This window comes from Dendrobates tinctorius, unplaced genomic scaffold, assembly GCF_039654945.1.
Source record: "Dendrobates tinctorius isolate UK_male_01 unplaced genomic scaffold, ASM3965494v1 ptg000075l, whole genome shotgun sequence".
Taxonomy (NCBI): Eukaryota; Metazoa; Chordata; class Amphibia; order Anura; family Dendrobatidae; genus Dendrobates; species Dendrobates tinctorius.
The window spans coordinates 1,001,389-1,018,913 of record NW_027361743.1 but is presented as its reverse complement, the minus strand read 5'-3'; the positions used below and the strand labels follow the sequence as shown (position 1 = coordinate 1,018,913).

The following is a 17,525-nucleotide window of genomic DNA, read 5'->3' as shown; positions in this document are numbered from 1 at the left end:
TAATGTGTCAATCACTGTCATGGTAGCAGGCATCGCCAGATGGGACTTGTAGTCCCATCGGACGATGCTTGCACAGACCCCCGGACATCAGCACAGCCCCCCGGCAGGCCGGCACAGCCCCCCGGCAGGCCGGTACAGACCCCCACAGGGTGCACAGACCACCGGCAGGCCGGCACAGCCCCCCGGCAGGCCGGTACAGACCCCGGGCAGTCCACACAGCCCCCCGGCAGGCCGGCACAGCCCCCCGGCAGGCCGGCAGAGACCCCCGGAAGGCCCGAAATGACGGCGCATCATGATGCGCACACACCGCGCATCATGATGACGTCAGGCCGTCAATCAACTGAACTTCCGATTCCGATGCCGAATTCCGATATTGAAAAAATATCGGAAGTCGGTATCGGAATTCCGATACAGCAAGTATCGGCCGATACCCGATACTTGCGGTATCGGAATGCTCAACACTAATGATGAGCGAACGTGCTCGGATAAGGTGTTATCCGCCATGCTCGTGTGATGTTATATTTTTTTGGGACGGGACACTGCAGCAGCTCGGGGACTTCATGGCATGGCTCAATGCTAATACTTTTAACATTAGATTGACATTTAAATATGATCTTAAAACTATTGACTTCCTGGACGTCACACTGGAGATCGACGATACACGCCGGATCCAGACTGACGTGTACAGGAAGCCCACTTCTGTCAACTCTTTACTCCATGCCGAGTCCGCACATAACACCTCTACCATCAGGGCCGTTCCTGTCGGTCAGTTCCTCAGGATGAGGCGGATCTGCTCCACCGAGGATGGTTTTGAAAGGCAAGCTAGGGACCTACAGACTCGTTTTCGCAACCGGGGATATAGTAACAGGAGCATACGAAAGGGTTACAGTAGAGCCAGGGCTACTGCCCGCAGGGACTTGCTTTATCCGAGGCGTGATAATACTGGGAGATCTGCTAAGTCAGGTGGATCTGCCCCAATACGTTTCATCTCTACCTTCAATCATGAATGGGAACACATGAGGAGCATTTTGGCCAAACACTGGGCAATTCTTGGCTCGGAGCCATCTCTGGGCCAGGTTATCGGTGATCGTCCTCTGATGACTTCAAGAAGATGTAGAAACTTGAGGGATTTTTTGGTCAAGAGCCATTACATCGCGACGACAACGAACCCCTTTGGATCTACTGGTCCAACTCGGGGGTGTTTTCCTTGCGGCCACTGTGTTGCCTGCCCGAATGTCCTTCGCTGCTCCTCCTTTCAGTCCTCCGATGGTGAAAAAGATTTTCACATCAAACAACACATTTCCTGCAGTAGTACTAATGTCATATACTACGCGACATGTGGGTGCCCACTGATATATGTGGGCCTCACATCAAGAGAATTACATGTGAGAGTTCGTGAGCATGTTAGGGACATTCGGGCGGCCAAGACAGTGGTCGATCCTACTACCCTTAAGACCATCCCACGTCACTTCAGATCCTCCCATGATTGTGACCCGGGGTCCTTCATGGTAAGAGGTATTGAATGTGTACACTTGGGAATCCGAGCTGGAAATTACAAAAAGGCGTTGGCCCAGAGAGAGGCTAAGTGGATCGTCGCCCTGGATACTATGACCCCCAAAGGACTTAACGAATCTCTGAGTTTCTCCTCATTTTTATAGCTTCTGCTGTCTCCGCTGCACTCACCATTGTTTCATTTTTTTAGGCCCTATCAACATTCGGTTTGTATGATTTTAACTTTTTGTCTTTTTATATATTTTTTTAGTTTCCCTGTGTTTTCTGTGTTGGCTACATGTGGACTCACTGGTACCATTGTGTGGTGTGGACCCCTCTATTCTGGATGTCCGTACCCACGCCTGCGTTTATTATCTGTTGGATCTGGAAAGAATATCTACCTTCATCATCGTTTCACGGCATATTGATATTATGGAGAATGCGGACACTCCATCGTGTTCGGGTCACTCGTCTATTACTATATAAGAAGAAGAGAAAGGAAGAAGGGGGAAGGAAAAGGAAGAAAAAAAAAAAAAAAAAGAAGTTTTTCTGGACTGTTGCATCAATCTTATTGTGTGCCTTTACAATCCTTACTGGTGCTCTGGATTTTTGGTAGCATACACTATCATATAATGTGTTTATATTGTTTGCCCCAATTATGATTGATGTCACTATCTTTATTGTATTTCCTCCATGGTCTGTCTTGGTTTATTATTTATTTTTTATTTTTTACTTGTTTGTGTTTTTTTTTTTTTTTTTAATTTTCTTCTTCTGATTCTTTATGCTGTGACCTTAGTGCGCATACCTGCGCTCACCCGTTGCTCCGATATGGGTTTGGGCGTCTGCCCGCCTCAGGTTATACACGGGGTTAAATTCCGTCTGTTTTCCCTGACGCGTGACGCCTGCCCCATCTCCTGGAGGACTGAGGTGTTGCACTGAGTATGCGCCGCTATTATGGTCTGATTACATCTTTATCATTCATTGAGCTCTGACACTTTTTGTCAACGCAATACACTGCGCAGGCATCTAGGGTAACGATGCTATCTAGTTTTTATATGAGTGTGTTTTTTTTTTTTTTGTGACCATACTATTGATCACTTCCTGGTTTGAGTGAGCTGCACTGCGCATGCTCTGTCCGCTGCCTTTGGTTGGTAGACCTGCCCCATGTGACCGCTTTCAAGTGGGAGGTCTTTCTGCATAAAAACATGGTGGTTCACCTCAGTCAACACTCCCTTGATAAAGCGCCTGTGGCGGGCGCGAAACGTACGTCGGGTGTCGTTGCATGGGCCTTCACCTCCTCTGCTCCCCGGTAAGCAGCCTGCCTTTACTTGTTTCCACACTTCGGTCATTTGGACCGCTGGGCGGGTCGTCTCCTGGGTTCTCTCTGGCACAATTGCGCAGTTTTGATATGCTGATACATATGTTATTTACTATGTAAGAATCCTTCCACATGTCATTGATTCATTTATGTTCAGTGTCCATTGGACTTGCACATTGACCCCTCTGGATGTTTTTTTTTTTTTTTTTTTGGCGCTCTAGACATGTACAACTATGTACAATACACATTTAATTGAGTATGCCATATTTGACTATCTTTTACCATTAGACACATGTCTGTTATGTGCAATGCCCATGGGCTGACTGAACGTTGTGCCATGTAGATTTCGAGCACTGGTATCATTTTATTTACCCTGTCCTTGTCTGTCCTGATTGTTGTATCACTGGGGCTTATCCCCCCTATTTTAGTCAACTTGTATACTTGTCAGCACTTGATGTGAGTACTAATAAAATTTATACTTTTGCATATATTTTGGATCCGTTACTCCGTTTTCTCCTTTTTTAAGATTAGCATATGGAGTGGTAATCCATGCACAAGGCGTTTTTGGACCATGGTCACCGCCTTGTCTCGTTCTCTGATACTGGGCATTATCATATATGCTCGTGTGCTTGCCTAGTGTCTTCAGGATGCTCGAAAAATATGTTTGAGTCCCCGCGGCTGTTCGACAGCCACAACGCATGCAGGGATTGTCTGTTTGTTAAGCAATCCCTCCATGTGTTGTGTTTATCGAACAGCCGCTAGACATGCAGCCGCGGGGACACAAACTTATTATTTGAGCACGTCGAAGTCACTCGGTTAGCACCCGGGCACGGCGGATAACACCTTATCCCAGCACGTTCGCTCATCACAAGTGGACACATCGGTATATGGTGGTCCTGTTTTCTATTCTTCCTTCTCTAACCCCAAGGGTAACAGAGATCCCTGGTTAGGAATCATTGCTCATTAGGAAACTGGTCGGAGCTCACAGATCGAAGATCGTTTCACAAAAGTGACAAATTGAACTGATATGACTCAACTTCCAGTTGCTATGTTTTGCAAAAATTGAACATCACTTTTGATTTTTAGTCAAGTTTATGTTTTGGGTGCAAATCTCTTTAAGGAAAAAAAAATGAAGCACAATTGCCTGTATGTCCTGATACAACCTGACACATTCTGCTATTAGATGAAAACCCCATTAAGCAAGGTTCAGCGGCACGCAAGAGACTGGAGGACGAGCGGCTGCACTTTCATTTAGGTGGATACGATTTTCTATTTAAATGTCAGTTCTCTGGCAGACTTCTGACATGAAATAGGCCTCTATCCCTGAGCGCCTGCTTAGTGTTGCTTGTAGGATCGTTGTACTGACACATGATGTAAACCTCCATCTCTCGTCAAATGTACCTGCCAGAGCTTTTAATTAAAGTTTTGTGGCAAACAGCATGAAAGGACGAGATCCTCAGTGTCTGACCATTTATTACTGCAGCATCGCTATCAATAACTTCCTTTTATCTGGTCATTAGTACATCACTTAGCGAAGATACAGTATTTCATGTAAGGACAAATGTTCTTCTTATTGTCCTTGTTAGTGTCAGTAAAAAGACAGAATTGAAGAGCATTCCCATCCATTGGACATGCCATAAACGTCTAATAGATGGGGGTCTGACCTCTAGGGGGTCCAATGTATTGGGATTTTATTTGATGAATCAACAAGGTTGTCAGCGGACACCATTACCTTTACGGCTAACAAAGAAATCACCAAAAAAACAATGTATATTAAAAGTATATTAAAACAACAAACCAAACAAAACATCAAAAACAAACCCCAACAAATCTAATAGAGATCAGCAAAAGGTAACAATTCCCAAACAATGTGGTAAACTGACAATAATAGTGACTATCTCACAAATGAGGTGGTTGTCTCTCAAGTAGACTACAGTAGGGCAAGACACTTACTTAGACCTTGAAGATAGGTATCCCCAGGACCACCAAAGTTGGCTTCCCCGTTCAGCAGATCCTTGGCGCTGTCTTCGGCATTCTCGAAAAATATGTTCAAGTCTCCGTGGCTGTTTGACAGTCGCAGCACATGCGAGGATCACCTGTTTGTTAGGCATTCCTTGCATGAGTTGTAGCTGTCAAACAGCCTCGTGACATGCAGCCGCGGGGACTTGAACATATTTTTTTCAAGCATGCCGAAGACAGCGTCAAGGATCTTGGCACTCGAGCATGCTCGGATAACACCTTATCAGACTATGTTCGCCCATCACTAATTATTAGTTAAAAGGATGTGTCACCAGAACAAAAATGGCCTGTTTTAGTATTTATTTTTATTCCCACTGTTCCTCTTATTATTCTTTTTTTTTCTTTAAATCCACCATACGGTTCTAGAGATGGGCAATTTTATTTAGTACACCCAATATACTCAATTACAGTATATGGTCTTTACATGTTCTTTGGTTGGCATCCCCATATGAGAGTCACCCCCTCACTAAAGGCCATAGCAAACTGGGTACACTAAAATGCCCCATATCTCTGGAACCATATGTTGGAGTTTAAAAAAGGGAAATACGGGAGCAACAGGAATAAAATTAGAGCAGACTGGCCACTTTTGACCTGCTGACAGGTCCTCTTTAATCTCACTTTGCAACCAATAATGTGCAAGGAAAAAAACAGCTTCAAAAGACAAAATAGGTCAAAATACTTAATGAAACCCAAATTGAAAAAAATAGTTTTAGCTCCAAATACGTACATTCAGGTAAAAATCAAAATCGCCCTAGGAGGTATGTGAAATCTTTCATCTCTATTGAAACCCTGTAGGACACAGAAACAGATCATGTCTTCATGTCCCCTAAACACTATTACAAGCTAGACTGCAGCTACAGTACTTGTAGTTTTGCTCCGTGAGATGTCACGGACAATGACAGATATGAACTCTTCTCACAAGACTTGTTAATCCGATCTTACACAGCCATTGACATTCATAGCACAGTCTGTAATAGGCAGCCATGGGTCTGAGTGCATGACTCTGTTTTCTCATTACAGGGAAGGAGACTTAGAAAATATTGCCGTTATTTAAAATTGTATTCAATCTATCAAGCTCTGGTGTTACAAAGAAGCTAATCAGAAGCCCGGCTCATAAATATCAGGGGGAAATATATTGCTTGTTAGTTGGGTTTTCCTCATTAATGTTCTGTCTTCGAATCTGATCCTCCATGTTATTAATGACTGACTGCATACAGATATACTGCATCAATGAATGCCGGGACACAACATTCTCAGCAGAACATTGCCAAAAGCATCTCACTGTCCCCACCATCTTCTATTCTCTCCATAGCCCATCCTGTTGCCATCTCTACTCCTTCCATTACTCCATGGTCCAGTTCTAATGCTCATGTTCCCATTGTAGGGTTTTTCGATCTTGGTCACGGCTAACTTCTCAGCAATTTGTGCTACTAGATTAGATAGTATATCCTTTACATGCATCAATGTCACCAGTTGTCCTTTCCTGGGCCACTGCATACTGGGAGCACCCGGCAGGAACTGCTATTTTGGCGTAATCTAGTCATCATTAATTGATCCTTGCTACAATTGTTCATGTCTTTAAGGCCACATAAACATTAGACAAACATTGGCCGTACCCAATGATATTGACTGGTTTGGCCGACATTCCAATGATGATGATGTCGGGGCAAATAAGGATTCGGCATGTCCGATTTTGGACTTGTTCTCGAATAGATAGAACAAGCCAAAGAACACGATTGAGTGAGCACTCCTGTATATTGCAAGTCAAGTGAAATAGCTGTCGAAAAAACGATTGGCTGAACTATCATTTGGCCAACATCAACTGTGTGTAAAGTGTATCAGGAAGGATTTACACTTGTCCATTTTTCCGTTTTCTAACACATCATCTTCAAAATCCAACTTCTCACTTGCTGCTTAATATACCCCAACTTTTGACAGATGCCATTGTAAAGAGATAATGAATACTAGTCACTTCATCAGTCAGTGGGATTAATGTTATAGCTGATTGAGGGTGTACCTCCTTCTGCATACAGCATCCATGTAGAGTAATGGTTATGCTGCACTCCTGCCTTGGGCTCCTCTGCATTCTCCTAGCTCCAACGCCCTGTGTTGTGCTCCACGTTGGGTTTTGCAAGTTGCTTGGATCAATGTCATTATCTCCCTAGAACTATTTAAGGCTCATTGAGATGCACCTTTGTCTTGGGATTGAGTTTCCTAGACCTTCTTGTTTGTGTGCTCCACCTTCTGTCTATACTGTGTTTACTTGATTCTATCTCTGCTGCGTTCCATGTTTTCTGTCCTGCTGATCCTGGATTCCTGGTGATCCTTTACAGTCCTTATTGCCCACGTGCATTTCTGCTCGCTGCATCGACGCCTGGTTTCCGTGTGCCCACCCGCACCTAAAACTTAGAGGATCCACCTCACCTCGTAAGCCATGACAGGTTACAATATGTAATCGGATTCAAGCCTTCTTCCTACTGTCTGTTGGATATTACGGGAGAGAAAAATAGCAAGATATGCCCGCAGGCTCAGTCTACACATGGTTTTGACCCATTGCAACTTAATTTTATCACTATTTTAAATGGTCAGGAACATAGGATGCGGCTTCCAATGTGTCCTGTTAAAACATGTGTATAGCCTTTCAGGTCATTAAACACTGTAAAACCCGTATTTAGGAAAATAGGTCGCTCAAATAACTCGGACATTGGGATTATAAATAACAAAGACCCGGTCACTTGGACTATCCGTGCTCGACAAAATTTATGGGAAGAGATTCTAAAAATAATTGATGTAAAAGACATCTAGAAATGGCAAAAAAATATTTACCTATTACCCAGGAAATAATGAGCAACTCCATCCAGGAGAAGCAAGACGTTTTCATCCTAAAGATCTGCTTTGCATTATCTGTGATGCTTTCGTTAGGAAGGATCTTGGTGCCTTCGAATCTGTCGGCCGCATTCAACACCAGCAGACCAAGGAAAATAGTAAATGAGGCCGCGTGAGCCACAAACTTCATGAAAGGTCCTCGCATTATCTTACCAAGCTGTAAAAGAAAAGATATCGCATAAGCCACATAACTTAATATACAATTAGCACTCATACATTATGCATTAGGAATCCAGTCCATGAATAAAATTATCAAGGCAACCCACTCGTATATTAATCCGAAATATCACGACCAGAATGCGAAAGATTTCATGACAAATAAAAGCAAGTGAGTGTGTAGGGTCGTTGGGCCGGGCTGGGGGGTGGTCCCGCTCCTTACCGCGCAGAGACAAAACAGAGACAAGATGGAGGCAGGTTCTGGGTGCAACCGGTCAAGTTTATTCGTGCTCTCGCCGTCCGACTGACGGTCCTCACAATGCGACACAGTACCTTCCTCACGGCCCTCCGTGTTCAGGGCCACTTCACACACCGTACTCTTTCACCTGGGACGTATATGTACGTCCTGTACCTTTTCCACTCTTCGACACTCCTGTCAGCTCTGTCACTGGCTGCTGTAGGCCTGTACACCAACAGTAGTTTCACGTCGTACCAAATACCGTGTCCTACACCCGGTGTCTCGTCTATACTGCGGTTCTTCCTGTCAGGACCACCCCCCTGACTTTTTCTCTCCTCAGTTCCCCTGGTACGGTTTTCCTCACAGTGCACAAACTGTCGTAGTCCTCCTGTCACTGGAGCTCCCCCTGGGGACTGGAACTTTCTTGAACCCTCCTGTCAAATTTATATCAAACCTGGTTCCATGTAACTCCGCCCCCCATGACCAACGGTTTCCTAAGCCCTAAGCTGATGTCAAGTCCTTTGCTCACACTCCCCCCTGCCCTCTAATGGTCAACCCAAGGTACTGCACGTCCACTACACTTTCTCAGCTGTTTCCCCACTGTAGTAACTGACACCTGTCTAAACTGTGCAAACCTTCCTTTCGCTATTCTGACAAGTCCGTCCGTCCATCAGGTCACCTTCCCTACAAGTGCATATTTCTGGTTCATATGAAGACAGTTCAATTCCCTAGAATAATAAGTTAAAGTGGTTTTCCGGCCACAGCAAATTGATGAATTGTCCAGAGGGCTCAGTCAGACGACCATATTATCGGTCCAAGAGCAATCAAACAAAACTTCGGATCGCACTCGAACCAATGTTATTCCATGGAGCCATGCATATGTCAGATATTTTTACTCGGACACAGTTTATCCAATGAAAAAAACGCAGCGTGCCCGATTTATATCTGATATTCGGATCGCATGCAAGTCAATGTGTGCATGGAAAACATCGAACTGTACTCGGATGACATTTTCTCTTCATTCAAGAGAATTGGATCACATTATGATCACACTCTGATTAAAGTCTGATCAATGTTTGATCAGAGAGTAATTTGCATAATCGTCCCAATTCTCTTGGATCACAGAATCTAGGGCTGTCTGTGTCCGTAGGATAGATCGTCAAACGCTGATCTGTGGGGTCCAACACCTGGGAATCCCACCCATCAGCTGTCATTGTCCAGGTATCCGGGCATAGCGTATAGAGTTATTTATAATGGGGCACAAATTATAGAGTTATTTATTACCGGGGCATAGCATATAGAGATATTTATTACAGGGGCATAGCGTATAGAGTTATTTATTACCGGGGCAAAGCGTATAGAGTTATTTATTACCGGGGCAAAGTGTATAGAGATATTTATTACCGGGGCAAAGCGAATAGAGTTATTTATTACCGGGGCAAAGCGTATAGAGTTATTTATTACTGGGGCAAAGCGAATAGAGTTATTTATTACCGGGGCATAGCGTATAGAGTTATTTATTACCGGGGCAAAGCGTATAGAGATATTTATTACAGGGGCATGACGTATAGCATTATTTATTACCGGGGCATAGCCTATAGAGTTATTTATTACTAGGGCATAGAGTTAAGTTATTTATTACCGGAACACAATGTATAGAGTTATTTATTACTGGGGCATAGCATATAGTGCTATTTATTACCAGAGAATAGCGTATAGAGTTATTTATCACAGGGGCATGACGTATAGCATTATTTTTTACTGGGGCATAGCATATAGAGTTATTTATTGCCAGAAAATAGCGTATAGAGTTATTTTTTACTGGGGCATAGCGCATAGAGTTATTTATTACCGGGGCATAGCGTATAGAGTTATTTATTACCGGGGCATAGCGTATAGAGTTATCTATTACCGGGGCATAGCGTATAGAGTTATTTATTGCCGGGGCATAGCGTATAGAGTGATTTATTATTGGGGCATAGCGAATAGAGTTATTTATTATTGGGGCCTAGCGTATAGAGTCATTTATTACCGGGGCATAGCGTATAGAGTAATTTATTACCGGGGCATAGCATATAGAGTTATTTATTGCCGGGGCATAGCATATAGAGTTATTTATTACCGGGGCATAGCATATAGAGTTATTTATTGCCGGGGCAAAGCGTATAGAGTTATTTATTATTGGGGCCTAGCGTATAGAGTTATTTATTATTGGGGCATAGCGAATAGAGTTATTTATTATTGGGGCCTAGCGTATAGAGTGATTTATTATTGGAGCATAGCGAATAGAGTTATTTATTATTGGGGCCTAGCGTATAGTGTCATTTATTACCGGGGCATAGCATATAGAGTAATTTATTACCGGGGCATAGCATATAGAGTTATTTATTGCCGGGGCATAGCATATAGAGTTATTTATTATTGGGGCCTAGCGTATAGAGTCATTTATTACCGGGGCATAGCGTATAGAGTCATTTATTACCGGGGCATAGCGTATAGAGTCATTTATTACCGGGGCATAGCGTATAGAGTCATTTATTACCGGGGCATAGCGTATAGAGTTATTTATTGCCGGGGCATAGCATATATAGTTATTTATTACCGGGGCATAGCGTATAGAGTTATTTATTGCCGGGGCATAGCATATAGAGTTATTTATTACCGGGGCATAGCGTATAGAGTTATTTATTGCCGGGGCATAGCGTATAGAGTTGTTTATTATTGGGGCATAGCGTATAGAGTTATTTATTACTGGGGCATAATATATAGAGTCATTTATTATTGGGGCATAGCGTATAGAGTTATTTATTACCAGAGAATAACATATAGAGTTATTTATTACAGGGTCATAGCGTATAGATTTATTACCGGGGCATAATGTATAGCGTTATTTATTACTGGGGCATAACGTGTAGTGTTATTTATTACCAGAGAATAGCGTATAGCATTATTTATTATTGGGGCATAGCGTATAGAGTTATATTTTACCGGGGCACAGCATGTAGTGTTATTTATTACCAGACAATAACGTATAGAGTTATTTATTACAGGGTCATAGCGTATAGCGTTATTTATTACCGGGGCATAGCGTATAGCGTTATTTATTACCGGGGCATAGCATGTAGTGTTATTTATTACCAGAGAATAACGTATAGAGTTATTTTTTACTGGGGCATAGCGTATAGAGTTATTTTTTACAGGGTCATAGCGTATAGCGTTATTTATTACCAGAGAATAGCGTATAGCATTATTTATTATTGGGACATAGCGTATACAGTTATTTATTACTGGGGCACAGTTTATAGAATTATTAATACTTATTATACAGTATTATTTTTTACAGGGCCATATCGCATGAGTTATTTCTTACAGGGAGACCTGACTACAGAATATTTCTTTCAGCGAGCAATGTGCACAGTGTTTTTTTTTTTTATTTCTGAGAGAAAATTGTGTGGCACTTTTGTTTCAGGGGCAAAGCATGCAGCATTATTTCAGGAGGTATGTGGTACCATTTTTAGGGACATATTGTGTAACACTGTTTTCAGGGAGTTACATTGTGTAACACTTTTCTAAATTCAGGGAACCAATCTTGTAGCATTTTTATATTCATGGGACAAAGTTTGCACCGTTTTCGTTTCCTGGAGGCACAGAATGTGGCTGTCACGCTCGCGCCTTGGCTGAATGGCGCAAGCCGGGGGGTTGTGGCCCCACTGTGCCACAAACCAGACTACCCTGGAAGGGGCGTAACTACGGCAGCTACCTTGGTCTTCACTGGAGCCACTGATGGTGAGGCCAGGCTTGTGCGGCAGGTAGCTGCTGGGTGCCACTCCAGGGTGGTGTCTGGTTGTGGCTGCTGATCCCACTCGGGAACAGGACACCTGGACGTGCGAGTGACAGGCAGACTGAGACACAGGGCAAGAAGGTACGACAGATACAGGGCAAGCAGGCACAGCTTGAGACACAGGACAGGCGGGCACAGCTTGAGACACAGGACAGGCGGGCACAGCTTGAGACACAGGACAGGCAGGCACAGCTTGAGACACAGGACAGGCAGGCACAGCTTGAGAAGGAACAGGTAGGGACCTGTTCACACAGCAGGTGCAGGTATGGATGCAGGCAGGCAGGAGTGGAATATGAAGGAACGGGTTTGGACCTGTTCACACAGGAGCTGCAGGTATGGATGCAGGCAGGCAGGAGTGGAATATGAAGGAACAGGTCTGGACCTGTTCACACAGGAGGTGCAGGTATGGATGCAGGCAGGCAAGAGTGGAATATGAAGGAACAGGTTTGGACCTGTTCACACAGGAGGTGCAGGTGAAGGCAGGAGTGGAGAGAGAAGCTGCAGATAGAGGTTCTGCAGCGGCAGCAGGAGTGGAGCAAAGCTGAACCACAAGGTCTGTGGAGAGAAGCTGCATCAAGAGGTTCCGCAGCGGCAGCAGGAATGGGGCAAAGCAGAACCACAAGGTCTGTGGAGAGAAGCTGCAGCAAGAGGTTCTGCAGCAGCAACAAGAATGGAGCAAAGCTGAACCACAAGGTCTGTGGAGAGAAGCTGCAGCAAGAGGTTCTGCAGTGGCAGCAGGAATGGAGCAGAGCTGAACCACAAGGTCTGTGGAGAGAAGCTGCAGCAAGGGGTTCTGCAGCAGCAACAAGAATGGAGCAAAGCTGAACCACAAGGTCTGTGGAGAGAAGCTGCAGCAAGAGGTTCTGCAGTGGCAGCAGGAATGGAGCAAAGCTGAACCACAAGGTCTGTGGAGAGAAGCTGCAGCAAGGGGTTCTGCAGCAGCAACAAGAATGGAGCAAAGCTGAACCACAAGGTCTGTGGAGAGAAGCTGCAGCAAGAGGTTCTGCAGTGGCAGCAGGAGCCGTGCAGACAGAGCGGCTAGAGTGCAGATGCACAGATAAAGCTGCGAGAGTGCAGATGCACAGACAGGGAGGACACAAGGAAAGACACAGCAAGGAAGGGAGCCACGGACAAGGAGAAAGGGAGACTGATAGACAAAGGTAAGACTGAGTTCAGACAGAGAGACAGGGACAAAGACACAAGGACCAGGATTTTCAGCCTCCTGGCAGAGAACAGACAAGGCACTGGGAACAAGACTCAAGGACCAGGATATACAGCCTCCTGGCAGGCAGACAAGAAGTATTCCTCCAGAGAAGGAGATACACAGAAGAGGGCCTGGCTTCCTCAGCTGCAAGACACTAACTGAGTATAGACATTGTACAGGCAATGTTTCAGTGGGAGTGGTGAAACTAAATAGTCAGGGGCTCCAGGTGATTGGTCAGGGACAGATCACCCAGGTGCACCCTGACTGCATAAGAACCAGAGAGTTCAGGCGCCGCCCCCCTATACACACAGTCTGGAAATATGGAGAGCAGAGGCACAGAGCTGGCAACAGACAGAATTCACCGCATGGCTTGAAGCAGAAAGTAAGTTGGTGTGCAGGGGATGGGAGGCCATGTAATGATGCCAGCAGGGTTGTTACAGTGGCTTTAGCGTGATGCACTATGAGGAGCTTGTGTTAACTGTGGTGTAATGACCACTGTGTCCACTAGGGGGCGCTGTGTGGATGTCCCAAGAGAGAGGATGAGTGGCCGAATACGGAGTGGCCGTGGTGTGTCTCAAAGTGGGTGGCTTTGAGATGAAGGCTTGGTTATGTGCTGATCATCACAGCTGATCTGTCATGCCTATGTGTTAGGGAGAAGCCTTCAGGCAGCTGGAGAGATGGGTGGGTTCTAGCTGCCCACAAACCCACCCAGGGGTGTGTGTGATAACACCTATAGTAAAAGGCTATGTGAGGAGGTGAAGGACCTGTGATGAGGTCATAGCCATCTGACCCAGTGGGCGTGGCTACGGACCATATAACGTAGCCAGGATAGGTCACAAGGGGTGAATGCTGGGACCTGATTGGTCCAGTTTGGAAGGTCCCGTGAGGAGAAGGATCTCCTCACTAACAGCCTGTGGAGCGGCTGTGTGGGTAATGGCGGCCAGTGTCTGAGAGTCCCTGAGGAGTGAGTGGATGTCTGCAGCCTGGAGAAACAGCCATATGGGAACCCTGACGTGGGTGAGATAACCCTGGGGCTAAATAGCCTGTATAATGGACGCTATGCTGTCATGTGAAGCTATATAATGGAAGCTGCGCTGTTGTATATTGCTGCTGTGGTTTATGATGGCAAATAAACCTCATGGACTGTTATGGCTTATGAAAACCCGAGCTGGATCTGATTGTGTGGCTGCCAAGCGAGTGTCCCCCAACCTTGAATAACAGCGCTACCTCACAATTGGTGGAGAAGCTATGGGCAATAGTGTAGCCTTGTTGCTGGGAGCAACGGATAAGGACTGCAAAATTCGGTGGCAAAGAGCAACGCTGAGCCAGGAGGGCTGACGGTTCTGGATGCCGTGTGATGTGCTGCTGACTGGCCACTATCCGTCTGTGGTTTTGGAAACCGTGGGGCGGCCTAGTGAGTAAGGCACTGTCCGAATCGGTGAGCTCAGTGCGGCCGCTTCCCTAGGAGAAAGAAACTGGTAATTGCTAGTGTGCCTCTGCGGAGAAGAGGTACCCGAGGACCTGTGTAGGCAACATAGGAGAAACGGACTGGTGTTCGTGCGGTACTGACCTGGGTCCATGAGTAAATCGGTGACACGTGTGGCCGACACAGGTATCGGACTGGTGTTCGTGTGGTACTGACCTGGGTCAGTGAGGAAGACAGTGTACCTGGAGGGTTCAGTGAGGAAAGGTCCTGGAGGGTCAGCCCTGGGAGCAGAGTCGGATCCCAGGAGCACGTGGTGTGACCTTGGACCTGGTGAGGCGCGAGTGTTGGGCAGTCTCAGGTGGAGACAGATGTCCTGAAGAGCACCCGCCGAGCCCCTGGACCTGGTGTGGCCGGTGTGTGGGGAGACCCTGGGAGGATGGTCGCTCCCTGAATCGCACCCGGTGCGCCCTGTGTGTTGGACGGTCTCAGGTGGAGACAGGAGCGTCCTGAATAGCACACAGTCAGGACACGTGAGTTTTGAGTTTTTTGTGGTGTGTTTTTTCTTCTTTTTTCTCGATTCAGCCTGCGGTGGCTCAGTGGGAGTCAAGAAGGTGACAAGCGGCTTGATGTGGCTCAGTGGGGCCACGAAGGTGACAAGCGGCTTCCGGTGGATCGGCGGGTCCACGAAGACGGCGCAGCAGGAGCTGCAGTGACTCCAGCCGCTGTGTGTGTGAACAGTAGCCGGTGGTGACGGTGATCGGTGACAGCAGGAGCTGTGGTGGTGCCAACAAAGACTTGTGTGGTATCGTAAGAGACATAAACTGTGTGGTGTGAACTGTGGTCTGAGAAGACCGGTACAACAGACATGGGGAGATCCCGAAAGGCGGTGGAGTCCCAAAAGGGGGCGGTGACCCAAATCGGGGTGGTAGCCCAAAAGGGGGTGGAGTCCCAAATTGGGGTGGTAACCAAAAAAGAAGTGGAGTCCCAAAAGGGGGTTGAGTCCCAAATTGGGGTGGTAACCCAAAAAGGGGTGGAGTCTCAGAGGGAGGCGGTAACCCAAATTGGGGTGGTGGTCCAGAAAGGGGCCGAGTTTGATGAAATGGCAGCACTGGTTGGCTCAGTGGGTATGTCTGGGAAACTGCAGTGTTCATGTATGTCATTTCCAGAATGTGGGATATTCTTTCCGAGTGATGACTGGCCGCAAGTGTGTTCCGTGATGCTACACCGGGAAGGGATCTCGGGACAGTTGGACTCAAAGAGTCAGGTGACGCTGGTAGGAACTCCTCTCACTTTCTGTCTGACCGAGAAAATGGTCCAGGTTCGCTGTGCACATGGGGTCACAGTGAACTATGCGGTAGACAGAATAATGTTTGAGGGTCTCGAAGGCAGTGAGTGCCAAGGGGGCAGTATACCATCAGACTTAGTGTATGCCTTGGAGTGGGGCCGGGACTTTGTCAGGTTTGATGATATATGCCAGGAGGGTGGAGACGTTCCTACTGTTGGGCTAACCAATACGAAGACGGTGACGGCTCCTGACGTGGAAAGGTCAGAGGTGGAAGTGACCGGGAAAAGGGGTATGTCTGCCCAACGGACGGACCAGACATCTCGTGACAAAACTGTCGCTGACCTGGTGGATAAGACGGCTGAAGTAGTCACACGGTTAGTGAGTAACTGGAGGGATGACTCAGACTCTGGGGGTGACTGTGGCTCTGAGAGAGACAGGGAGCACAGACTAGAGGAGCTAGAGAAAGAAGTCTCTGAGCTCAAAGGTCACATGATAACGTGGCAAGGACTGAATAAGGCCCTCAGAGAAGAGGTGGATGAACATGGTAAGCGAGAAAGAATCCTGAGACAAACGGCCGAGCACAGGGTCGAGGAGCTCAAGGAAGAGATCTTGGAGCTCAGAGGTCACCTGTCCACCTGGCGAAGTGTGAACAAGAACCTCAAGGAAGAGATGGAGGAACTCAGAGGAGTAGTAAAAAGTCTTCTGCGGGAGAAATTGGACGAAGACTTACCGCGGGTGAGCGTGAGTGATAATAAGACAGAACTGCCAGTGGACATAGTCGCCAAGGGTCATGAAGTGATCCAATCATGTGAAGTTGATGAGTTAAGAACTGAAGAAGACAGTCACCCGGTCGGGTCAACTGTAGTGAGGGAAGTGTCCGTGGTAAGGCCAGAGCCTCCTGGCCTGGAAGAGAGCAAGACCACGTCCTTCAAGACTGTGATTGACGTTCCAGAAGACATGCAAGATGCCTGTGCGGAGGAAGGAGTATATGAGGCTTTCAAAGAGGCGGTCAAGGCGTGTGAGGTGCACTGGGAACCTGAGACTCAGCAGTTAGTGATAATATCCACCAGAGAAGATACAGCAAACCGGGTATCTGTCCTGAAAGAGATGCATTTGCAGTGTCTCCACGTCACACAGTTGGTCAGGCAGAGTAATGTGAAAGCTGCTCGACGCCTGGAGTTAGCCAGGGAGGCTATGGATCGGAGCGGTTTGCGGAAAGATGTGGTTCCGGTACCCAAAGCTCTGATTGGGAGAATCATTGGAAGATCCGGGAAGGTAATGCAAGACCTTGTGAATATCTCCGGAGTGGTGAGAGTGAGGATCCCTCATGATGATGAAGACCAGATATCCAGTGAAGTGGGTAGGATTCCCATCATGGTGGTTGGCTCCATGGAGAGCCTGAGAGACTTTCGGATGCTCGTAGAGTATCGAGTGGGGTACCTGCAAGAGATTGAGCAGTTGAGGCAGGACCGCCGGCGAATTAATAAAGAAGTACGGAATACCAGGTGGCAGCCGCCTGCAACTCAACAAGATGTAAGGACCCGAAGAGTTCCGACAAGAAGTGACAGGGCAGATGGCCGAAGAATGTCAGCAAGTGGTAGTTCGACTGGCAGGATGACGGTGAGAGACCGTAGTTCCTGTGAGATGCTGAATGAGTCAGA

General features: G+C 46.5%; 1 protein-coding gene across 2 annotated transcripts in view; it reads right to left on the bottom strand.

The window, feature by feature from the left end:
• Window positions 1-17,525, bottom strand: part of TRPC6 (transient receptor potential cation channel subfamily C member 6) — a 257,446-nt gene that overhangs the window by 60,246 nt on the left and 179,675 nt on the right. For both annotated transcript variants that reach the window (XM_073582937.1, XM_073582939.1), the window contains exon 5: window positions 7,655-7,871. In XM_073582937.1, the coding sequence (XP_073439038.1) occupies window positions 7,655-7,871 (217 nt within the window). The remainder of the gene's footprint in view (window positions 1-7,654; window positions 7,872-17,525) is intronic.